Below are 24972 nucleotides of genomic sequence, written 5' to 3' on the forward strand. Positions count from 1 at the left end.
AATGGCGCTATCTCGGCTCACCGCAACCTCCACCTCCTGGGTTCAAGCAATTCTCCTACCTCAGCCGCCCAAGTAGCTGGGACTACAGGTTGCGCCACCATGCCCAGCTAAGTTTTGTATTTTTAGTAGAGATGAGGTTTCACCATGTTGACCAGGATGGTCACGATCTCTTGACCTAGTGATCCACCCATCTCGGCCTCCCAAAGTGCTGGGATTATAGACGTCAGCCACCGCGCCCAGCCTGGTATCTTTTAACAAAAAAAAATTAAAAATCAAAGAAAAATGTCTGGCCAGGGCTAGCATAAGACAAACAGGAATACTTCAGAATCCAAGGCAGGGTAAGGCTATTGGCCTCTCTTCAGAGGACTGCAGGGATGGGAGGAGGGAGGGACAGATCATGCACAAAAGTACTTACAAATTACACCCCCAACCCCCACCCCTCAATAAAAAGAGAAGAAAAAGCCCCATCACTTAACACCAAATAGTAACATTATCAATATACCCTTTCTCTGCTGCCCATCATGCCTATTTGAAAGAAGAGGCCTGTGAGGAGAAGTGGAAAGAGCCAGGGTGAGAGGGAAGATCTGCACTTCAGTCTAGTTTCCAACTTCCATTTCTCTTACAGGAAGTCTTCAGTCATCTGATGCCTGACATTGAGCTCTGAGCAGAAACTGAGTACGTGGTAGCCACAACTGGGGTGCCAATATTGGCTGAGTAGCCTTGCCTCAATGTTTCAAAATATGACGCCTGCACGGGTTTGTGATACTGCAGCACTTTTATGCAGCGTCTTCTATTTTAAACCATTCCCTCTTCCTTCCAATGTTCACTGAGTCTTCCCAGTCTTCCAGCACTTCAGTGACAATGAGCACATAGACATACGTCCTGTGCTTTCTCTCCCGGTTCTCAAAAATTCCAACTAATCTTCCCAATGTCCCTTTTACTGCAGCCTCCTCACAGACTTCACGAACTGCTGCCACACTTGGCTCCTCCTGGGGCTCCATGCCTCCTCCAGAGACAATCCACCTGTCTGGATGGCAACTACTGCTCACGAGTAGCACCTCCTCCTCGCTCTCGCTGCGGAAACACAGGCATGCGGCCTGCTTCTTGTAGCCATCGCCATCATAGGTGCGGGTCTGGTTCGACTTGAGCTTCATCATCCTCCAGGCCCAGGTCGGGGTGTGGTGCGGGTTGCAGGAATCGAGGGGTGGGGCGTGTGTGTATTTTTGTAGAGATGAGGTCTCATTATGTTGCCAAAGCTGGTCTCCAACTCCTGGGCTCAAGGGATCCTCTCACCTTGGTCTCCCAAAGTGCTAGAATTACAGGTGCCCCACCTCATTTTATGTTTTGTTTTCTATGTTTTTCTGCCTTTCTGTGGGTTTAACATTTTTTAGAATTCCATTTTGATTTATCTATAGTGTTTCTTTTCTGTGTCTCTTTGCATAGCTTTTTAAGTGGCTGCTCTTATATACATGACTTATGACAGTCTTCTAATGTCTTCATTTTACCAGTTTGAGTGAAATATAGAAACCTTACCTCCCTCTGTGTCCCTTCACCCCTCCTGGTTTATAAGATAATTGTTTAAAATATTTTCTCCATATAGATTTAGGACTATCTTAGATAATGCTATAATTTTTCCTTCAGGCTGGGTGCAATGGCTCATGCCTGTAATCCCAGAACTTTGGGAGGCCAAGGCGAGCAGATCACTTGAGGTCAGAAGTTTGAGACCAGTCTGGCCAACATGGTGAAACCCCATCTCCACTAAAGAAAAATATACAAAAATTAGCCGGGCATGGTGGCACATGCCTGTAATCCCAGCTACCTGGGAGGCTGAAGCATGGGAATTGCTTGAACAAGGGAGGCAGAGGTTGTAGTGAGCCGAGATCCTGCCACTGCACTCTAGCCTGGGCAAGAGAGCAAGACTCCATCTCCAAAAAGATTTATTTTTACTTCAACTGTCAAACGTAATTTAGAAAACTCAAAAGGAGAAGACAAACTTTTTGTATTTGCCCATATTTTTTCTTACTGTGTTTGTTCTTTCTTTCTAATTTTCCAAGGTCCTTGTTTTATTGTCTTCTTTCTAGGGGAAGGCCTAATGATGACAAATTCTCTTAGTTTTCCTTCTGAGAATGTCTTGATTCCCCCTTGGTTCCTGAAGGATATTTTCACCATGTATAGTATTTTGAGTTGACAGGTGCTTTTTTTTGTATTTGCTTTTTGCATGAAAAACATTTTGCCACTTCTGCTGGCCTCTGTGGTTTGTGGTGAGAAATCTGCCATTCAAATAATGTTTCCTCTTTAGGTAAGGTGTTGTTTTCTCTTGCTGCTTTCAACAATTCTTCTCTCTTTGGTTTTCAGAAGTTTGTGATGTGTTGTGGCATGGATTTCTGTGGGTTTATTCTGTGTCGTGCTTGCTCAGCTTCTCAAATCTACAGATTTTTCTTGCCAGAGTTGGCAAGTATCCAGCCATTATTTCATCAATTACGTTTTCTTTTCTTTTTTTTTTTTTGAGACGGAGTTTCGCTTTTGTTACCCAGACTGGAGTGCAATGGAACGATCTCGGCTCACCGCAACCTCCGCCTCCTGGGTTCAAGCAATTCTCCTGCCTCAGCCTCCCGAGTAGCTGGGACTACAGGCACACGCCACCGTGCCCAGCTAATTTTTTGTATTTTTAGTAGAGACGGGGTTTCCCCATTTTGACCAGGATGGTCTCAATCTCTTGACCTCGTGATCCACCCGCCTCGGCCTCCCAAAGTGCTGGGATTATAGGCGTGAGCCACCGCGCCCGGCCATCAATTACCTTTTCAACCTGGCCCTCTTTATCCTCTCTGCCTGGAACCCTGATGACACAAATATTAGATCTTTTGTGGTATTTCCACAGGTCCACAAAGCTCTGTTTTTTCATTTTGTTTTCAGTCTGTTTTCTCTCTCTTGTTCAGATTGGGTAATTTCTATTGTTTTGGGTTTTGTTTGTTTGCTTTGGAGACAGAGTCTCGCTCTATTGCCCAAGCTGGAGTGCAGTGGTGCCATCTCAGCTCATTGCAACCTCTGCCTCCCAGGTTCAAGTGATTGTCCTGCCTCAGCCTCCTGAGTGGCGAGTGGCTGGGATTACAGGCATGCAACACCATGCCTGGCTAATTTTTTTTATTTTTAGTAGATAGAGACAGGGTTTCACCATGTTGCCCAGGCTGGTCTCAAACTCCTGAGCAATCTGCCCCCCTTGGCCTTCCAAAGTGCTAGGATAAGAGGTGTGAGCCACCATGCCTGGCCTAATTTCTGTTGTTCTATCCTCCAGTTCAGTTATTTTTTTTTTCCTCTATCACTTCCATATCTTTTTTCCTCCCAGCTTCTGTTGGGAAAAACTCTGTTGTTGAACCCATCCACTGGGATTTTAAATTCACTTACTGCATTTTTCAGTTCTAATACTTCCATTTGGTTTCTTTCCTTTCCTTCCTTCCCTCCTTCCCTTTCTTCCCTTTCTCTCTCTCTCTTTTTTTTTTTTTCTTTTTTTTTTGAGACAGAGCCTCAGTCTATCACGCAGGCTGGAGTGCAGTGGCATGATCTCGGCTCACTGCAATTTCTGCCTCCCAGGTTCAAGCGATTCTCCTGCCTCAGCCTCCTGAGTAGCTGGAATTACAGGCACAAACCACTAAATTTTCACCATGTTGGCCAGGCTAGTCTCAAACTCCTAACCTCAAGTAGTCTGCCCACCTCAGCCTCCCAGAGTGCTGGGATTGCAGGCAAGAGCCACACCACCTGATGGATACCTGAGCTAAAAATACAAAAACTTACCCAGGTGTGGTGGCAGACAATTATAATCTCAGCCAAAGGAGAAGCTCTAGCAGGAGAATCGCTTGAACCCAGGAGGTGGAGGCTGCAATGAGCTGAGATCACACTACTGCACTCCAGCCTGGCAACATAGCAACACTCTCAAAAAAAAAAAAACAAAAAAAACTTCAATGCCTTCCATAAGATCTATAATAAAACCCCTGTCTCCTCTGCCGCCTGACTGCCTCTCCAACATCTCTTACTACTTTCTGCTTGCTCAGTAGGCTCCAAATTTATTTATTTAATCCATAATGAGCACATACAATGTACCAGTTTTTGTTACCAATAAACAAAGCAATCAAAATTCCCTTTTCTTGGTGAAGACACACAAAAACCAATAACCCTAATAAACGAGTAAATGACAAAATATGTTTGTTTGGAGGTAGAGGCTTACTCTAGCTCAGACTGGAGTGCAGTGGTGCAATTTTAGCTCACTGCAGCCTTGAATTCCCAGGCTCAATGGATTCTCCTACCTCCTTAGCCTCCTGAGTAGCTGGGACTATATGCCCAGTTTAGACAAAATATGTTAGAAGGCATATATAAATTGGATAGGAAAGTAGATCATGTAGGGCCATTAAAAGGACTTCAGGTTAAATGTTGTTCTTCATAAAAGCCTTATTCAATCACCCAATTAACTGTTGTCTCCTTCTCCCCTCCATCTCTTTACCTTGTTTTCTTCATAGCACCGGATACCTGAGACTTTTTTTGAGACATGGTCTCACTCTGTTGCCAGACTGGAGTGCCGTGGCACCATCTCAGCTCACTGCAACCTCTGACTCCCTGATTCAAGTGATTCTCCTACTTCGGCCTCCTGACTAGCTGGGATTACAGGCATGCGCCACCATGCCTAGCTAATTTTTGTGTTTTTAGTAAAGACAGGGTTTCACCATGTTGGCCAGGCTGGGCTCGAACTCCTGAGCTCATGATCCATCCGCTTCCACCTCCCAAAGTGCTGGGATTACAGGCATGAGCCACTGTGCCCGGTCTACCTGAGACTTTTTTTTTTTTTTGAGAGGGAGTCTCGCTCTGTCACCCAGGCTGGAGTGCAGTGGCACAATCTTGGCTCACTGCAACCTTCACCTCCTGGGTTCAAGCAATTCTCCTGCCTCAGCCTCCTGAGTACCTGGGATTACAGGCACGCACCACCACACCTGGCTAATTTTTGTATTTTTGGTAGACCCAGAGTTTCGCCATGTTGGCCAGGCTGGTCTCAAACTGCTGTATTCAAGTGACCTGCCCACCTTGACCTCCCAAAGTGCTGGAATTATAGGCCTGATCCACCCCACCTAGAGGGTAGCTCAATAGCTGAGACTTTTTTTTTTTTTTTAGATAAACGCTCACTCTTGTCACCTAGGCTAGAGTGCAGTGGAACAATCTAAGCTCATGGCAACCTTCACCTCCCGGGTTCAAGAGATTCCCCTTCCTCAGTGTTCCAAGTAGCTGGGACTACAGGCATTCGCCACCATGCATGCCCGGCTAATTTTTGGTTTTGTATTTTTAGTAGAGACGAGGTTTCACCATGTTGGCCAGGCTGGTGTGGAACTCCTGACATCAGGTGATCTGCTTGCCTTGGCCTCCCAAAGTGCTGGGATTAGAGGCATGAGCCAGCTTGCCCGGCTCTGAGACTTCTTGATGTATTTATGTGTTGACTTGTGTATTGTTCCCTAACTAGGGGTTTATCTGACTCTTACTATGGCTCTCCTGTTTCAAATAGAACCTGGCACATATCAATACTTTTATTGAATGATGGATAAATATGTCTTCAATGCCTTAATTTACAATGTGTTTCTGGTATTCCCATCAGGACCTGTAGGCACACAATACATTAATGACAGATATTTTCACATAAAATCATTAAAACTTGGGCTAAGAAAAACTCTGTAGGCTTCCTATAGCTCTTTAAGGTCTCAAACAATTTTTCAAGTCTGGTTAAAGCTGTGGTGGTGTTTTCCAGGATCTGCTGTTCCTGTTTATGACTAAAAGGGAAACAAATCGCAATTCTTTCACTGTTATTATTATTATTATTTTGAGATGGAGTCTCGCTCTCTCACCAGGCTGGAGTGCACTGGCACTACCTCGGCTCACTGCAACCTCTGCCTCCCGAGTTCAAGCGATTCTCCTGCCTCAGCCTCCTGAGTAGCTGGCACTACAGGCGCATGCCACCACACCTGGCTAATTTTTCTATTTTTTGTAGAGATGGGGTTTTGCCATGTTGGCCAGGCTGGTCTCGAACTCCTGACCTCATGTGATCCATCCACCCGCCTCAGCCTCCCAAAGTGCTGAGATTACAGGCATGTGCCACCATGCCTCTAAGAGTGATCTGGCAGTCACACCTCTGCAAGGTTAGAGATGTCAAAGGGAGTCCTGGTCTAGGCAGAAATGGGAGAGTGACACGAAGTACAGGTGCTTGTGCCGGGCGTGGTGGCGTACTCCTGTGAGTACTCACTGTGGGAGGCCGAAGTGTGAGGATCGCCTGAGACCAAGAGTTCGAGGCCAGCCAGGGCAACATAGTGAGACATTGTCTCCATTAAAAAAAAAAAAAGATCAGAATGCCTCACAAAATTCAAGAAATACAGTGACTTCAAGTGGGTTGGTTTCATTATAGCTCAAGCAGCAGACAGAGGACACGGACCGGGAAGAAATCACCCCACGCAGATGACAACTGAGGAAGGGGGAGTGGGGACTGACACGCTATAGTGAAGCCGGGCACCCCAACCAAAGGCGGTCCTAGGACTGCGACTAGGCGGGCGCAGAGGCCACCCCCCAGGCTTCGCGGGCGGGTGAGGGCAGGGCTGGGGGCCTGCTCAGTCTGGCCTTGAGGAGGGCCTTCTGAGGTCTCCCTTCTTCCCATCGAATCCCCGAGCAGTTCCCAAACAGAAATCGGAGACCAGACGGTGCCTGCGCTCCAGCCCTCTCAGGAGGACTGCACCTCGGGCCTGGCTACGAGGCGGGTCAGAGTCTGCGAAAGACCAGCGAGGGCTCTCGGGTTCTGGGGTAGGCGGCGGGTACCCACCCCCGCGCCTTCCCCAGCCCGCACTGGGAGCTGCGCGGCGACCCGGAGAGCCCGACAAGCCGGGTAGGGCTGCGGCGCAGGTCGTGCTCATGCGGAGGAAACAGCCGCCGCCCCAGCTGACGGAGTGTGGTCGGGGGCTTCCCAGAAGAGGCGGCGAGAGCAAACCCTTTCGAACATTTCCACCAGGCTAGCTCACGTAGCCTCGGCCCCGCCCCAGCCACTCCCGCCACCGCCCCCACCGGCCGACACGACGCGGGTGGGGCAATCTGCGCCAGCCCCTTTAAGAGGCGTGGTGACGTGCTCCGCCCCCACCTGCCTCTCGCGCGCCAATAAGGGGTGGGGTGTGGGAGGAGGTGCCGGGAGGCGGGGGAGTGAGGCGTGCACAGTTGCGCAGGCGCGGTGGTCGGACGACAGATCTTGTATTTCCAAAATGGCGGCAGCGATGGATGTGGATACCCCGAGCGGCACCAACAGCGGCGCGGGCAAGAAGCGCTTTGAAGTGAAAAAGGTTGGGTCTCGCCAGCACCTTCCTCAGGGAAGCTAGAGAGGCGCGGATCTGGCTGGCAGGCCCCAGGATGGTCGAGGCGCGGAGTAAAGGGTTTCATTTCAGGGCGTTCCTGGGACCGGGTACCACGAAAGGAAGCCGGGGGGCGGGTCTTAGAGTTGATCGGCGTGACGGTGGCCCACTGTCAGGGACGTGTTGGTTTCGCTGTGAGGCTGAGGGGCCAATCACGGAGCTGCTTATTGAGATACGCGGGGTTGCGATTTGGCGGCAGGAGCCAAGCGCTTGAGCTGTCACTGGAGTGGTCGAGGTGGGGGAAGGACAGGGTGGGGTAGGGTGGGTGAAATGGGGAGTCGGAGTGACTGCGGCGGTGGAGGATGGGGCAGTGCGGCGAAAGCTGGGAACAATCTGAGGTCGTACTGCATTGGAGGCCTCTGAGGGACCCCGCTGGTGATCTTGCCCCGCCCCTTTTTGAAGCTTGGGGTCCTCTCACTTTGAGGAATCCAGACTTGGTGCTCGCCGAACCGAGGCCTCCATTAACCCCATCTCTGGGCCTCACACCGTCTAAAGAGTCTGGAGTGTAGTGCTTGGCTCTTCTGAGACGTCTGTTGTCTTTTCACATAACCATCTCAGTCCTGGGTTCTCTGTCACGTCCAGAATCTCCCCCTTCCAAAATAAAAATAAAAAGCATGGTGGCATTTGTTAAGAAAATCCGAGCCCAAATCCTGTGGCATTTAGGGAGGGTTGAGTACTAGTCGTGAATGACTTGGTAAGAGTGGAAAAGCAAAAATGGAACGTGTCTTTTTATATGAAATGCCTTTTAGTGGTTTGCCACAGTTTGGGGGACAGTGTCGATTCCCACCTAACATGAAAGCTGTTCAAAATGGAGATTCTGAAATAGGGAAGATATTCCTGGAACATCTGGTTAAACACTGACATATCCCCCCTCCTAGTGCTTTTTGGTGTCTCATTGTGGCCACTGCTGCTCAGTTACAGCCAGCAGCCATATTGAAGAATAATAGAAGAGGGGCTTTTCCTCCAAGTTGAAACTGTGATGTGAAAAGTGGGAAAGAAGTTATAAGGCACTGAGAATGGGGTCTGAAAGTGATGAAGGTTTGGCAGTATTCGTAACTGAGGAAGCCAGAGTGGAATAACTGAAATGCCACTTTTAGTTAAACTCTTACTGGAATTATCTCAATACAAGACATAAAAGTTGGGAACATCTGTTTATTTTATGGTAAGAATCAAACAAAATTCTAGTGAATTCTAGAATTTGTTATAAAGTAATCTTCTAAGATTTAAGTGATGACCTTGGTCTGTGTACTGACACGGGTACTTAATTATCCAGCTTATCCCATGATTATCCATTTTATGGTCCCATGATCATCTTAGTTCATTCTGTTCCCTAGCTTTCACCTCACTGCTCATGCTTCCGGAGCTTCCTGGAAGAGCAGATACTCACTCAGATTTTGAGCTCTTCTGCAACTGCCACAAAAACCTGCACAGTAATTCAAGTTTGTGTTTATTAAGCCTACAACGGGCAGTTAAAAATTGTTCCTAATTTGTTTACATTGATACGGCTGACAATTATTTTATTTCATTTTTTTGAGGCAGAGTCACCCTTTTGCCCAGGCTGGAGTAAAGTGGCACCAATGTCAGCTCATTGCAACCTCTGCCCCCGAGGTTCAAGCAGTTCTGCCTCGGCCTGCCGAGTAGCTGGGATTATAGTCAACTGCCACCATGCCCAGCTAAGTTTTGTATTTTTACTAGAGATGAGGTTTTGCCATGTTGGCCAGGCTTGTCTCAAATTCCTGACCTCAGGTGATCCCCTCGCCTCGGCCTCCCAAAGTGCTAGGATTATAGGTACAAGCCACTGTGCCTGGCCACTAACTAAATTGTTTTATTTTATTTTATTTTGAGATGGAGTTGTGCTGTTGTTACCCAGCTTGGAGTGCAATGGCACGATCTCGGCTCACTGCAACCTCCGCCTTCTGGGTTCAAGCAATTCTGCCTCAGCCTCCCGAGTAGCTGGGACATCAGGTGCGCACTACCGTGCCCAGCTAATTTTTGTATTTTTAGTAGAGACAGGGTTTCACCTCGTTGACCAGGATGGTCTCGATCTCTTGACCTTGTGATCCACCCGCCTCAGCCTCCCAAAGTGCTAGGATTATAGGCGTGCTCCTGGCCAAAGTATTTTAAACTATAAGAAACAAAAGATGACTCATTAATTTCTGTGTTGACATACGCAGCCTTTTGGAGAATGGGAGAACATACGTGTAGTCTACCGTTGTCCTTTGATATAATAAGAATAATGTAATATCCAGAAACTTGTGTTTGGTGGTTCCCCATGGCCGAAGAGGTGGTAACTGCAGCTGCAGCATGAAGTCGTAAAGAGTGTGTGTTACAAGGAGAATGCATTGTTCCCTCTTTTTGTCTTTGCAGTGGAATGCAGTAGCCCTCTGGGCCTGGGATATTGTGGTTGATAACTGTGCCATCTGCAGGAACCACATTATGGATCTTTGTAAGTAATTGGAGGAGGATGGGAGAAAGTTGAGAAGGTTACAGAGATTGTGGCTATCTTGATGTGACCAATTTTCTTCTTCACAAGGAGATAGAAGCCTATGCTGAGCACTCGGTCTTCTGTATCTAATCTGTTGATGTGTTGGAAATAGAGTAGTTTTTTTATGATGTCCTGGAAGCATACCCAGCTCTCAGAATAAATCTACTCAATCTAAAGATGGCAGGGACACATTTAGAATGAATTGTGGACAACAGGCACTATTGACTCTTCCTGGGTATCTCCCCTCTTGTACCTAGACTCGAAGGTAGAAATAGTGAACAGAGGAAAATAAACTTTGAGCTAAAATGTTCTGTCTGAGGCCAGGCACATTGGCTCACTTTGGGAGGCCAAGGTGGGTAGATCATGTGAGGCCAGGAGTTGACCGGACTGGCCAACATGGTGAAACCCCAACTTTATTGAAAACACAAAGATTAGCCAGGCATGGTGGTGCATGCCTGTAAACCCAGCACTTTAGGAGGCAGAGGCAGGCAGCTTATTTGAGGCCAGGAGTTCAAGACTAGCCTGGCCAAATGGTGAAACCCCGTCTCTACGAAAAATACAAAAATTAGCTGGTCGTGATGGTGCATGTCTGTAATCCCAGCTACTTGAGAGGCTGAAGCAGGAAAATAGCTTGAACCTGGGAAGTGAAGGTTACAGTGAACTGAGATCACACCACTGCACTACAAACTGATCTACCGCCTCGGCCTCCCTCAGCAACTCTGTCTCCCAAAAAAAAAAAAAAAAAAATTCTATCTGAGGTAATTTTTGCTGGTCATTGTTTACAAAGGAAAGAAGCCTAAGGTATAAGGATTTTGTATGTTAGCCCTAAACATAGTTAAAAAAAAAAAAAAGACATCATTTTCAACATCTAAATAGGTAATTAATTGCACTAAAGAAATTTTATTTAAATCTTTACATATTTTATTACATGTAATGGGTCAGCACGTAGTGATTCGATTATAGACTTTGATGGATTGATTTCCTGTCCTTATAGTAGTAGGGACAAGAATGTTGATCATACCAGGAACAGTTGAGGTTACTTTTTCATCCAGGAACTAAAATGATTTGTTACTGAGGCTAGAAATGAAGGAAAGAAACTTCAAGTTTCTAGAATTGGAATTATAGGAACTTATATTTCAGATCACTCGCCTGCCTTTCCAACTTCATCTTGAGTTACTCCTGCTCACTGTGGTGGTTTACCTGGATGCTTTTTTTTTTCCCTAACCAACCATGGTGGCAGAAGCAGCCAAGGTCCCTGGCTACTTTTCCATTTTTCTTTTCTTTTTTTGAGACGGAGTCGCCCAGGCTAGAGTGCAGTGGTTTGATCTCAGCTCACTACAACCTCCGCTTCCCAGGTTCAGGGGATTCTCCTGCCTCAGCCTCCTCAGTAGCTGGGATTACAGGTGCCTGCCACCATGCCTTGCTGATTTTTGTACTTTTAGTAGCGACAGTGTTTTACCATGTTGGCCAGGCTGGTCTCCTCAACTCAAGTGATCCACCCACCTTAGACTTCCAAAGTGCTGGGATTACAGGCATGAGCCACCACACCTGGCTGGCTTTTCCATTTTTGAAGTGTCCATCCTCTTTTTTAGAGCCCTTATATAGCCTATTCTTTTTGCCTGGAATACTCTTTGCCTCTTTTCTTCATTGGTTTTGTCTAACCTAGCACTGTCCAATGTGAATGTAAGCCACAAATACAAACATATATAATTTAAAATTTTCTTTTTCCTTTTTTATTTTTTTCAGAGACAGGATCTCGCTTTGTTGCCCAGGCCGGTCTCTAACTGGCTTCAAGTGATCCTCCTGCTTTGGCCTTCCAAAATGTTGTAATTACAGGTGTGAGCCACTGTGGCTGGCCTGAAATTTTCTAGAACCCACATTAAGAAAGTAAAAAGAAAATAAAAAGGTGAAATTAATCTATCTTACTTAGTCTATTATAACCAAAATATTTTTATTTCGACATGTAATTAATGTAAAAAAAATGAAATATTTTACATTCTGGTTTTTGTGTGGTCTTTGAAATTCAGTGTGTATTTTACACGTACAGCACATTTGGATTCAGACTAGCCACATTTTAAGCGCTCAGTAGTCACATGTGGCTAATAGCTGTTTTATTGTGCAATGTAAGACTAACCCATAGTTGAGCTTTAGATCTTATCTTAAACTTGCTCAGTTGTTTTCAACTTGGAAGGCACAAATCAAATATTTTGTGTTGTAAAGCGTCATGGACCAGTCATGGCACATACTGGTCCTGTATTGCACTTGGCTTATTTGAGCTTTGACTCTGTTTATCTCTTCACACTACAGCCAAGGGAGATCAGCAGCTACCATCACGTTTAATATAGATGACATGGACTCATCACAGAAAAACACATGCACAATTTCAAATGTGTTTGGGTGGGGTCTTTGATTACATGCTTGCTAGTTTCTGGGCCTTGCATTTTCACAAGGAGTTAAACCCACAAAAAATTTTACTTTCTTGGGGCTCTCTTTTGAAAAGAGTTAATGATTTTATACAACCCTGATTTTTTTTCTCTATGTTTAAGTCAGTGTGTATATGTCTCTGGATATGAGAAAATGCACTTTTTAGAAGGACCACAAGGGACAAGTGATCCATATTCTGTCTTCTCTTAGAGTGAAGTGCTTGACACATCACAGTAGGCTTTCAGTTAGATATCTGTTTTGTCTCATAATATATTTTAAGTGTCACATGAAGTAGAATATTGAAATCCTGTAACAAAATTTATGAAAATATTTTCTAAGTCATATCTTTTATTTATCTAATGATATATCCTGAGCATTTGGTAGGCACCAGGATAAACCAATGACTAAGATCAGGTCTTTACCTTTTTTTATTTTTTTGAAACAGAGTCTCTCTCTTTCACTCAGGCTGGAGTGCAGTGACTCAATCTTGACTCACTGCAACCTCTGCCTCCCGGGTTCAAGTGATTCTCCTGCCTCACCCTCCCAAGTAGCTGGGACTACAGGCGTGGGCCGCCTCGCCCAGCTAATTTTTTTGTATTTTTAGTAGAGACAGGGTTTTGCCATGTTGGCCAGGCTGGTCTTGAACTCCTGACCAGATGACCGCCTACCTCGGCCTCCCAAAGCACAGGGTTTACAGATGTGACCCACTCAAACTCCTGGCCTCAAGCAGTCTGCCCTGCCTTGGCCTCCCAAAGTGTTGGGATTACAGAGCTGAGCCACCATGCCCAGACTCAAGTCTTTACTTTTAAGAAACACACTCTTGGGCCAGCGCAGGCGGCTTCTGCTGGTAATCCCAGCACTTTGGGAGGCTGAGGTGGGCGGGTCACCTGAGGTCAGAAGTTCAAGACCAGCCTGCCCAACATGGTGAAACCCTGTCTCTACTAAAAATACAAAATTAGCCAGGTATGGTGGCACTTGTGCAACTGTAATCCCAGCTACACAGGAGGCTGAGGCAAGAGAATCACTTGAACCCAGGAGGCAGAGGTTACAGTGAGCCAAGATGGCGCCATTGCACTCTAGCCTGGCCAAAAAGAGCTAAACTCAGTTTAAAAAACAACAACAACAACAACAAAAAAAAAACAGAAAGACACTCTGACTGGGTGTGGTGGCTCACACATATAATGCCAGCACTTTGGGAGGCCAAGGTGGGCAGATCACCTGAGATCAGAAGTTCGAGACCAGCCTGACCAACATGGAGAAACCCTGTCTCTACTAAAAATACAAAATTAGCCAGACTTGGTAGGGCATGCCTGTAAACCCAGCTACTCGGGAGGCTGAGGCAGGAGAATTGCTTGAACCTGGGAGATGGAGGTTGTGGTGCGCCAAGATCACACTGTTGCACTCCGGTCTGGGCAACAAGAGTGAAATTCTGACTCAAAAAATAAAAAGACTCTCTTGGCTAGATGAGGTAGCTCACACCTGTAAACCCTACAGGTGTGAGCTACCTCCAGTTTTGGGTGGCCAAGGCAGATGGATCATTTGAGCCTAGGAGTTCAAGGCCAGCTTGGGCAACATGGTGAAACCCTGTCTCTACAAGAAATTAGCCAGACATGGTGGCTTACTGCTACTTGGGAGGCTTAGGTGGGAAGATCACTTGAGCCCAGGAGGTGGAGATGACAGTGACTCAAGATTGCACCTCTGCACTTCAGCCTAGGTGAGAGAGTGAGACCTTATCTCACAAAAGAAACACTTTTTATTTTTTATTTCTTTTTATGTATTTTTTTTTCTGTTAGAGATAGGGTCTTGCTCAGTTGCCCAGTCTCGAGTGCAGTGGCATAATTATAGCTCACTGCAGCCTTGACCTGGGATCAAGCAGCCCTCCTATCTCAGCCTCCAACTAGCTAGGACCACAGGCGTGCTCTACCAGACCTAGCTAATTTTTTTTTTTTTTTAATTTTCGAAATGGAGTCTCACACTGTCACCCAGGTTGGAGTGCAATGGCATGATCTCAGCTCACTGCAACCTCTGCCTCCCAGGTTCAAGGGATTCTCTTGCCTCACCCTCCCGAGTAGCTGGGATTACAAGCATGTGCCACCATGCCTGACAAATTTTTGTATTTTTAATAGAGATGGGGTTTTTCCATGTTGGTCAGTCTGGTCTCGAACTCCCGACCTCAGGTGATCCTCCCACCTTGTCCTCCCAAAGTGCTGGGATTGCAAGCATGAGCCTCCATACCCAGCCTTTGTTTTTGTTCTTTGTTTTTTGTTTTTGTTGAGACAGTCTGTTGCCCAGTCTGAAGTGCAGTAGTGTGACCTCAGCTCACTGCAACCTCTGCCCTCTAGGTTCAAGCAATTCTCCAGACTCAGCCTCCCAAGTAACTGGCATTACAGACATGCTCTACCACGCCCAGCTAATTTTTTAGTAGAGATGGGGTTTTGCCATGTTGGTCAGGCTTGTCTCACACTCCTGGCTGCTGGTGATCCACCCACCTTGGCCTCTCATGGTGCTGGCATTACAGTGAGCCACCTCGCCCGGCCCACTTTGCATATTTTTGAAGAGTGAAAAAAAAATCCTTATTGTGGTATCTCTTCCTCTAAAACCACGTATACCCATTAACATCTAATTTTGTTGGTTTTTTTTTAAATTGTTTTACTATTTCTCACCTGTAGTGGTTTGAAGTAATTCTCCCCTATTAAATAGTTTCTTCTGAAGCTTTTTATTCTTCAGAAGGGAGATTGTTTAGTTACTATCATCAGAGAAAGCAAATTTTGCATTAGTAATTCTTGTTCTTTGAGTATTTATCCCCAGTTGTGCTTTACCCATCAGATCTTAATCTCAATCAAGATGTCATCTCAGTTAAGGCAACATGGTGAAACCTCATCTCTACAAAAAATACAAACAATTAGTTGGGTGTGGTGCCACGCGCCTACAGTCCCAGCTACTCAGAAGGCTGAGGGAGAATCACCTGAGCCCAGGAAGTCAAGGCTGCAGTGAGCCATGCTCATGCCACTGCACTGTAGCCTGGGCAACAGGAGTGAGATGTGCATTTCCCATTTGTTACTCTTTTTTGAGACGGAGTTTCGCTCTTGTTACCCAGGCTGGAGTACAATGGCGTGATCTCGGCTCACCGCAGCCTCCGCCTCCTGGGTTCAGGCAATTCTCCAGCTTCAGCCTCCTGAGTAGCTGGGATTATAGGCACGTGCCACCATGCCCAGCTAATTTTTTGCATTTTTAGTAGAGACGGAGTTTCACCATGCTGACAAGGATGGTCTCGATCTCTTGACTTCGTGATCCACCCACCTCAGCCTCCCAAAGTGCTGGTATTACAGGCGTGAGCCACGGTGCCTGGCCTTGTTACTCTTTTTAAACAAGGATAGGAAATAGTCAGAAAGCATACTGTTATCTCTATCTTCTCTCTTCTCCCTTTCCCACATTCATTAAAAAATAATTATGGCTAATTAACCACTTGAGAATTGTTTTGGCTGCTATAGATTGAAACCTTGCAGCTCCCAAGGTCCAGTGATCCTGTTGCTCTTGTTCCCACAGGCATAGAATGTCAAGCTAACCAGGCGTCCGCTACTTCAGAAGAGTGTACCGTTGCATGGGGAGTCTGTAACGTAAGGAAACATCTTTACCTATCAGCATGGCTTGTAAACACACTTCCACTTTTTCTGCTTTGAAAATAGGGGAAAAATGAGTAGCCCACCTTTCTTCCAAAAGGTATACAAATAGTAAAAAAGATTTTAAATCATCATACTATTCACCAGTTACAGGGTAAAAATTACTAGTTACTGCAAAGAGGCACTTGTCTTGATTATAAAGTGGACCCACTTTTGTGAGCAATGTTTTGGGGCTTCATCTGTGGGAATTGCCTTCAACACGTACATACACCCTTTGGAATATTCTCTTGGTAGAAATCTTTACCTTCGAAACAGTCTTTTTTTAAAGACCAGATGTCTCATGGAACTAAGTTTGATGAGTAAATTGAGTGTTGAAGTTTCTCTGTATGTGTGTGTGTTTTAAGTATGGCACATTAGGAATTTTTTTAACATGGCTTATGCCAGAAATGTTTTGTGTAGCTTTATTGGACTGAATGGCCTTCCAAGAGTGTGACAGCTGTGAAGGATAGCCAATATCAAATATGTTATTTCCAGCATGTGTTAAAAATTCATTCTTTAAGCTGTAAAATCCCAGTCACATGAGCTAAAATTGTCTTGTCAGAGCCTCCTGTGTCATGGGTACAGAATACCCACAGTTCTCAGCATGACTCAGGGCTAAGGGATTCTAGAGTCAGACCACCATTCCCTATCTTTGTGACTTACTTGCTAAGTGACGTTAGGCAAGGCATTTAACATCTCTAATCTTGGGTTCCCTCATATAAAATAGGGCTGATGGTAGACCCCATCAAATTGTAATCAGGATTAGATGATTTATGTTAAAATGTGATTAGAACAGCTCCCAGCACATAGTAAGCATAAGTGCTTGTTAAAAAAAATCTAAATAGGCCAGGCGTGGTGGCTCACACCTGTAATCCCAGCACTTTGGGAGGCCGAGTTGGGCAGATCACCTGAAGTCAGGAGTTCAAGGCCAGACTGACTAACATGGTGAAACCCTGTCTCTACTAAAAATAAAAATACAAAAAATTGGCCAGGCATGGTGGTGGATGCCTGTAATCCCAGCTACTCAGGAGGCAGACGCAGGAGAATTGTTTGACCCTGAGAGGCGGAGGTTGTGGTGAGCCAAGATTGTGCCATTGCACTCCAGCCTGGGCAACGAGAGCAAAACTCCATCTTAAAAAAAAATCTAAATAAATACAAATTTGAGGTAGAGGGGTTACTGTGGAGATGGTATTCTCAGTATTTTTTCCTATTGGCTTGCAACTCTCTTACCTACACTTTTTTTTTTTTTTTTTTTGAGACAGAGTCTTACTCTGTTGTCCAAACTGGAGTACAGTGATGCCATCCCAGCTCACTGCAACCTTCTCCTCCTGGGTTCAAGTGATTTTCCTGCTTCAGCCTTCTGAGTAGCTGGGTTTACAAGTGTGCATCACCACACCTGGCTAATTTTTGTATTTTTAGTAGAGTTGGGGTTTCACCATGTTGGCCAGGCTGGTCTCAAACTCCTGACCTCAGGGCAATCCTCCCACCTCGGCCTCCAAGAGTATTGAGATTACAGGCATGAGCCACTATGCCCAGCTCCTACCCACACTTTCTGGTACACCTTCTTCTGTCTCTTTTGGGACCCTTTGGCCAGGCTCACATTAGCCCATGTTGGCCAGAGGGGAGCTTTACTCTTTTATGGGGATAAAAGAAGTATACTGGGGCCTGGCAAGGTGGCTCACGCCTGTAACCCCAGCACTTTGGGAGGCTGAGGCAGGTAGATCACCTGAGGTCAGGAGTTCGAGACCAGCCTGGCCAACATGGTGAAACCCCATCTCTACTAAAAATATGAAAATTAGTCAGGCATGGTGGCGTGCACCTGTAATCCCAGGTATTTGGGAGGCTGAGACAGGAGAATCACTTGAACCCAGGAGATGGAGGTTGCAGTGAGCCAAGATGGCACCACTGCACGCCAGCCTGGGCGACAGAGCAAGACTCCATCTCAAAAAAAAAGCATATTGGGCTCTTTGCCCTCTCTAGCATGCAGACATATACTAAGAACCATGTTTATGTGGAAGAAAAAGAGAGTGAACTTCCCCTTCAGTTTGGCTAAGGAGAGATTTGCTCAGAGAGCCTGCTGTAAAGGAGAGCCGGCAAGGTGAGGCAGAAGCCTCTGGGGTGGTCCTGGGTTCTAATTCTCAGTCTTCTACAAACCAGCTCTGTGAATTAAGCAAGTCACTTGTCTGGGTTTCCGTTTCCTGCCTGTAAAATGAAGATAAAAATATCTGTCATGCTTGCCTGCCAGGGTTGATGTGAGGGCTCAAATGAGGTAATGTATGTCAACATCTTCTGTAGACTGTCAAGTACTGTAAATTTATCTTCTGAAAATTGCACTTTGACTGCTAAATATACCCATTAATACTTCTTAGTAAATGTTCAGGGGTGCTGTCACCTCCCTGCACCTCATTTACAGCCCCCTTGTCCCCAGCACTTGGTGTTCTCTCACTTAGTGGAGCTATACCAGTACCCTGTACTGCTGCAGCAAAGTGCTTAGTGGATGGGAGATGGAGAAGCTGTCCAGTAGCCTTAGGTGAGCCCGACCCCCAACACCTGGTGGTTAAGAAAAATGTCTCCGCTTTCTGCCTTTTGGAAATTCAGCTTTTTCTCTTCTTCACAGTGAGTTATTTGAGAGTCAGTAGAAAAGGGATCTTCCATAAGGCCAGCACTCTGGGAGAATATTTTTCCTGTTGGGTACCCCTAGTGTACTTGCTGTGGATTCCATTCTTAATTACTGAGTTATATTTTTTGTCTTTGTTAAAAGACATTTCAGAAGATAATAATCCATATGATATAATCCCTTAAGTTCTTACATACTTTGGGAGACATACTGACCAGATTTCAGTTGTTAGTAAGTGAAGCCTGCAAAGCTTTTGTCATTTGGTTAGGGTATGAGTTCTCCCTGTGCTGCTCCACAGCCCACCAATCACAGACGAAATGAAGGAAGCACTTGCTGCGTCTCTCCTAATACACTCATGAGCACAGGGAGGAGGAGAAGTGCTCATCGCAGAGGCATTGTGATTAACATCTGCATGTCATTAGCCCACACCAAAACACTGCACGCAGATTGTCCTTTTCCCAAATCTAAACAGACTTCTAGCTTTCTGTCAGTTACCGGTGTTCTTGGTACTCTTGTCTTTTTACTTCCTGTCTTGATTATGAAATAAGCCTTTTGATGCTCTTTAGGCTGCTTATGTGCTGTTTGTCCCTCATAAGAATACTTCCTTTTACCCCAGTTTTCTCCTATCTCATTTCCTAATACAAAGTCCCTTACCCATTAAACGCATGTAAAGTACTGAGCTCTTGTAGCATCAGTATGTCTCTGAATAAATCGGGAAGTAAAGTTTCTTTGATCAGAGCTGAGCTGGGTGTGGGGAGCTTGGGGAAGGGCCCTACTCAGTTCTAGGTGGGCGGCAGTGGCCGTGCACTTCCCTACCAAGGGCTGGGGAGAAGGCTCTGCTCCTACAGGTCGCATTCTCCAGGGGCAGGAGGATGAGAATGAAGCTTGAGGCCAGGAATGGGGATCTTTGAAGTGTGCATGTGATCAGGGGCTTCCTTTCCCAAGGAAAGTGGAAGTATCGCCTTACAGGCTGAATGGGACCAAGGAGCTACGTTTCCTGTTCTCTTAGAGAAAAGAAGAAGGCTCAGTGCTAGCACATACTCCAGTGCTTCCTAAACGATTTCCTTTAGTAGCAATGACATTTTTAACAAATGCTTTGTTGGAAATATCCTTGCACCTAACCAAGATAGAATCAGTTGTTGAACTTTTGCCTCTGTTATCTCCTTTTCTAGCCCTCTGTACGTCACCCGCGCCACTGCCCTGTGGTACCTATGGTCGGTCGAAGGCTGAGCCTGCACAGTTATTTTTAATAAACTATGTCTTTTCTTTCAGCATGCTTTTCACTTCCACTGCATCTCTCGCTGGCTCAAAACACGACAGGTGTGTCCGTTGGACAACAGAGAGTGGGAATTCCAAAAGTAGGTATCTTCGGTTATTTTGATGGGGCTTTTTAACTTTCCTCAGGCTCAAAGGAGCATGGTCTTACGGGATGAAGACATGATACCTACCTTACTTTTTAAAACTAGCTTTTGATTACTTAAGCTAGGACTTATCTGTATAGAAAATACACAAAGGATTAGCCAACATTAGACATTTGCAGCCTAGGATTTCCCAACCTATTTTTTGTTTTGTTTTTTTTAAGACAGAGTCTCGTTCTGTTGCCCAGGCTGGAGTGCAGTGGTGCTATCTTGGCTCACTGCAGTCTCCACCTCCCAGGTTCAAGTGATCCGCCGCACTCAGCCTGCCGGGTAGCTCGGATTATAAATGTGAGCCACCATGCCTGGCCATTTGTTTGTTTTTTCACATATTTTTTATTTTTAAAAGTCAGTCCCAGGCTGGATATGGTGGCTAACACCTGTAATCCCAGTACTTTAGGAGGCCAAGAGGCAGGCAGATCACATGAGGTCGGGGATTTGAGACCAGCCTGGCAAACATGGTGAAACTCCGTCTCTACTAAAAATACAAAAATTAGCCAGGCGTGGTGGCTGGCGCATATATCCCAGCTATTCAGGAGGCCCAGGCAGAAGAATCTTTTTGAACCCCGGGGGTGGCGGTTGCAGTGAGCCAAGATCACACCACTTCACTCCAACCTGGGTAACAAAGTGAAACTCCGTCTCAAAAAAAAAGAGAGTGTATATTTTTATTTATTTTTTTTTTGAGACAGAGTTTCGCTGTTGTTACCCAGACTGGAGTGCAATGGCACGATCTCGGCTCACCACAGCCTCTGCCTTCTGGGTTCAAGCAATTCTGCCTCAGCCTTTCGAGTAGCTGGGACTATAGGCGTGCACCACCATGCCCAGCTAATTTTTGTATTTTTAGTAGAGACGGGGTTTCACCTTGTTGACCAGGATGGTCTCAATCTCTTGACCTTGTGATCCACCCGCCTGGCCTCCCAAAGTGCTGAGATAACAGTTGTGAGCCATCATGCCCGGCCTATATTTTTATTTTTGATAAATAGTGTTAGTGTTTCCATTCCTAAGAATATACACTAATTTACACTCCCTCCAAATAGTGAGCAGAACTCCACTTTCTTCATTTCCTACCAGTGCTCTGTTACAAAATTTTTCCATCCTGGCCACTCTGATAAGTGGCAATCAGTATTTGATTTTCATTCTTGAATTTTCAGTGAGGTTGGGAAAATTTTCATGTTTTTATATGTCTTAGGTTTTTCTGTGAACTGCCTGTGTGTGTGTGTATCTTCCTGCACATTTTTTCTTTTGAATTATTGATCATTTTCTTTACTGAATTTTTTATGGGAAAGGAGTTTTTTGACTTAAATGTAAGTCTTTACTAAGCTATTCTTAGGTTTAAAAAACAACAACAAAAAGTATTCTTTTGTTTATGAAGTGCTTAGAAATCCATTATTGGTGCAGTGATTTTGCCTTTAAATTCAATAATTTATTTTGGTAAAACATTTGGAAGTCTTACCAATGCATATTCAGTTTTTAAGAAACCTACCAAATACTGAGTATCTAAGTGGTACTGTTGGACTCCCTTCAGCAAAATGTATGCTAAGTACTGTGTAAGGTATAAAAATGTTTGAGATGGTCCTTGGAGCTTGCATTCTACGGGGAACCATGATAGGAATACATTCAAAGCAGAGCACTTTTCTAAGTTTTCAGGGGACCTTTGTAATTGGCTCTGCCCTGGAGCAGGCTCAAGGTTCCATTTTGGACCAAAACTGTCTCGTTTTGCCCATACATGTGCCCAGGGCTAAATCGAAGGATTCTTTATTTGGGGCTTTGACTCTGCCACTCTGCCTAACTGGTGACTTTCCTAGGTGATGGTTATCAGTGCATTGGGAAAAGGAATTCTTCAGCATTCTTTAATCTGATAGGATTGTTCTACAGCCCATCTCACATGCTAGAGCCTAACCTATGTGGAATTTGGCACAATAACTTTTTTTAGACAATATCCAAGTAGATTTCTTTCTTTTTTTTTTTTTTTTTTTGAGACGGAGTTTCGCTCTCGTTACCCAGGCTGAAGTGCAGTGGCGTGATCTTGGCTCACCGCAACCTCCGCCTCCTGGGTTCAGGCAATTCTCCTGCCTCAGCCTCCCGAGTAGCTGGGATTACAGGCACGTGCCACCATGCCCAGCTAATTTTTTGTATGTTTAGTAGAGACGGGGTTTCACCATGTTGACCAGGATGGTCTCGATCTCTTGACCTCGTGATCCACCCGCCTCAGCCTCCCAAAGTGCTGGGATTACAGATGTGAGCCGCTGCGCCTGGCCCTCAAGTAGATTTCTTATGAGAAGCTGTGATCCAGAGTTCCAGTGCCCTAGTTTCTATCCACATAACAAATTATTTTAATCAGGCTAACTGCCTAAAATGATCCAGGACAAAAGATAATAATGAGGGATCTTGTGTTCAGGAAATCTGTTTATATATGGAAGAAATTCCTTGACCTTGTTTGTTTTTACTTTTTTTTTTTTTTGAGATGGATTCTCACTCTGTCGCCCAGGCTAGAGTGCCATGGTGGGATCTGGGTTCACTGTAACCTTTAACTCTCCAGTTAAAGCAATTCTCCTGCTTCAGCCTCCTGAGTAGCTGGGATTACAGGCACCTGTCACCACGCCCGGCTAATTTTTGTATTGTTAGTAGAGTTGGGGTTTCACCATGTTGGCCAGACTGGTCTTGAACTCCTGACCTCAGGTGATCTGCCCACCTCAGCCTCTCAAAGAGCTGGGATTACAGGGGTGAGTTACCATGCTTGGCCCTTTATTTATTTTTATAATCTTCTTAGAGCCAAATTTGGGTTTCTGGGGAAAACAGACCCCCCTGAAATCCACACCTAGCTTCTCTTTTCTTTGTATGGATCTGAATGTAATGAGAATGTACATTTTCTGAGTGTAATTGGAGCTGATGATAAATTTTGAAATTGAAGGCCAGTCAATTGCGATTCTCACAATTTGGTTTACCTTAAACATGCCTGAGTGCTGGAGTTGAGGTGAAAATAGGCCGCCATGATCGGGCAGCCTAAAAGTTTAAACTGTCTGAGCTTCGAGTGCGTAGGTGGAGCTCCCTTTCACAACCACCAATGATTTTCCCCCTCAACTCCCTGATACCACCAGGCAGCTGCTGGCACCCGTTAGGTGGTTCTAGTTGAGTCACAGGGAGGGCCTGTCACTAAGAGGGGGTAGTAGGCAAGCAGTTCTGAATGATGGGGAGGGGAAAGGGAATCACAGTGATAGCCAAGCTAGTGTCATTGTTGTCACCCAGTCTTGGAGCGCACTGTGGCCACTTAGGTTCTAAGTAAAGTTGCTCATATGTTTAACCAGGTTTTATGTCTCAAACAGGAAATTACCATGGAATTAATCAGAGTAATTTACTTTGTCTTTCAGATATGGGCACTAGGAAAAGGCTTCTTCCATCAAGCTTAATCGTTTTGTTATTCATTCAATGACTTTCCCTGCTGTTACCTAATTAGAAATTAGATGGAACTGTGTTTTTCTGCTGTTTTTTCAGTTTGCTGTTTCTGTAACCATATTGTATTACGTGTCAAATAAAGTCCAGTTGGATTGCAGAACAGATGCTCTCTCTTGTGTATATGAACAAAGTGAACATAAATGCAGTCTCCTCTCTTCCAAGGCTGAAAGCTCAGCTTTCCAAAGTGAAATGTTTGTTCATCAGGGCCAGAGCAGGTTTGTCCTGTGGGTGCATTACTTAGTCATGAGGAATCCAGCAGCTCAAGGCAGAGTGTGGATCGCTGGCGCTCAGAACAGCAGTCAGCCCTGCTTTCTCCTCCTGTGTGACAGCAGCGGGCTGCTGAATGAGAGGACCACGTGGGATTCAGTCATCAAAGCCAGTTCTGAGTCCTGGTTCCGCAGCCTGGTTACTAATGGTAATCTTGGAAAAGTTGCCTCTCTCCTCTGAGTTTTCCTCCTCTGTACTGTGGGCTTCTCAGGACTGAGTGGCATCACATGGGCACAGAGAGAGGCTTTGTGAAATGTAAAACCACTATACAAATGTCAACTTTGGTTGTGTATGACAGCAGTCCCCAGCCTTTTTGGCACCAGGGATTGGTTTCATGGAAGACAATTTTTCCATGGACCGAGGTGCAGGCGTGCGTGGGGATGGTTTTGGAACTGTTCCACCTGAGATCATCATGCATTAGATGGATCCGTAACCGAGCTCCCTGACATGCACAGTTCGCCATAGGGTTCAAGCTCCTGTGAGAATCTAATGCTGCCACTGATGTGACAGGCACAGCTCAGGTGGTAATGCTTGATCACCACCCTGCTCACCTCCTGCTATACAGCCAGGTTCCTAGCAGGCCATGGACTGGGATCCACTCCGCAGCCCAAGGGTTAGGGACCCCTGAGTATGACATTTTGCTATCTCTTCTTAGCTTAGAAAAAGATAGATATAACATTGGCTGGCAAAAGGACAATTTATGAACTCAAGTGCAAAAATTGATGTCACACAGCATGGTGGCCCACACCTGTAATCCCAGCACTTCGGGAGGTTGAGGCGGGCAGATCACAAGGTTGGGAGTTAGAGACCAGTTTGGCCAATATGGTGAAACCCCATCTCTACTAAAAAATACAGAAATTAGCTGGGTGTGGTGGCAGGTGCCTGCTCACAGTAGGACAAGAGTCCTCCCAAGGATTCTTGCTGCTTGGGAGGCTGAGGCAGGAGAATTGCTTAAACCCAGGAGGCGGAGGTTGTAGTGAGCCAAGATTATGCTACTGCACTCCAGCCTAGGTGAAAAAGCGAGACTGTCTTAAAAAAAAAAATTGATGTCACAGTGGCTTATGCCTGTAATCTAGTCCTTTGAGAGGCCAAGGTGGGAGAATGGCTTGAGTTTAGAAGTTAAGAGACCAGCCTGGGCAATATGGTGAAACCCTGTCTCTACAAAAAATATAGCCAAGCGTGGTGGTGTGTAGCTGTTTGGGGGACTAAGGCGGGAGGATTGCTTGAGCCCAGGAAG

The 24972-nt window shown here is 45.6% G+C and overlaps 1 protein-coding gene and 1 pseudogene across 1 annotated transcript; one reads left to right on the forward strand and one right to left on the reverse strand.

The window, feature by feature from the left end:
- Window positions 1-492: 492 nt before the first annotated feature.
- On the reverse strand, window positions 493-1173 carry LOC100391163 (diphosphoinositol polyphosphate phosphohydrolase 1 pseudogene; annotated as a pseudogene).
- Window positions 1174-7247: 6074 nt separating this feature from the next.
- RBX1 (ring-box 1) lies at window positions 7248-23568 on the forward strand. The gene is made up of 5 exons (XM_002743801.6): window positions 7248-7346; window positions 9783-9861; window positions 15871-15941; window positions 19873-19958; window positions 23384-23568. The coding sequence occupies exons 1-5, from the start codon at window positions 7269-7271 to the stop codon at window positions 23394-23396; spliced, it is 327 nt and encodes a 108-aa protein (XP_002743847.1). The 5' UTR covers window positions 7248-7268; the 3' UTR covers window positions 23397-23568.
- Window positions 23569-24972: the final 1404 nt, after the last annotated feature.

The sequence above is a fragment of the Callithrix jacchus genome, chromosome 1, assembly GCF_049354715.1.
Source record: "Callithrix jacchus isolate 240 chromosome 1, calJac240_pri, whole genome shotgun sequence".
Classification (NCBI taxonomy): Eukaryota; Metazoa; Chordata; class Mammalia; order Primates; family Cebidae; genus Callithrix; species Callithrix jacchus.

Excerpts from the sequence above, each read along its gene's own strand:
- RBX1 (XM_002743801.6), top strand. The coding sequence starts at position 7,269 with ATGGCGGCAGCGATGGATGTGGATACCCCGAGCGGCACCAACAGCGGC. Across the intron at positions 7,347-9,782 it reads AGCGCTTTGAAGTGAAAAAG|TGGAATGCAGTAGCCCTCTG; the intron begins GTTGGGTCTCGC and ends TTGTCTTTGCAG. Across the intron at positions 9,862-15,870 it reads GAACCACATTATGGATCTTT|GCATAGAATGTCAAGCTAAC; the intron begins GTAAGTAATTGG and ends TTGTTCCCACAG.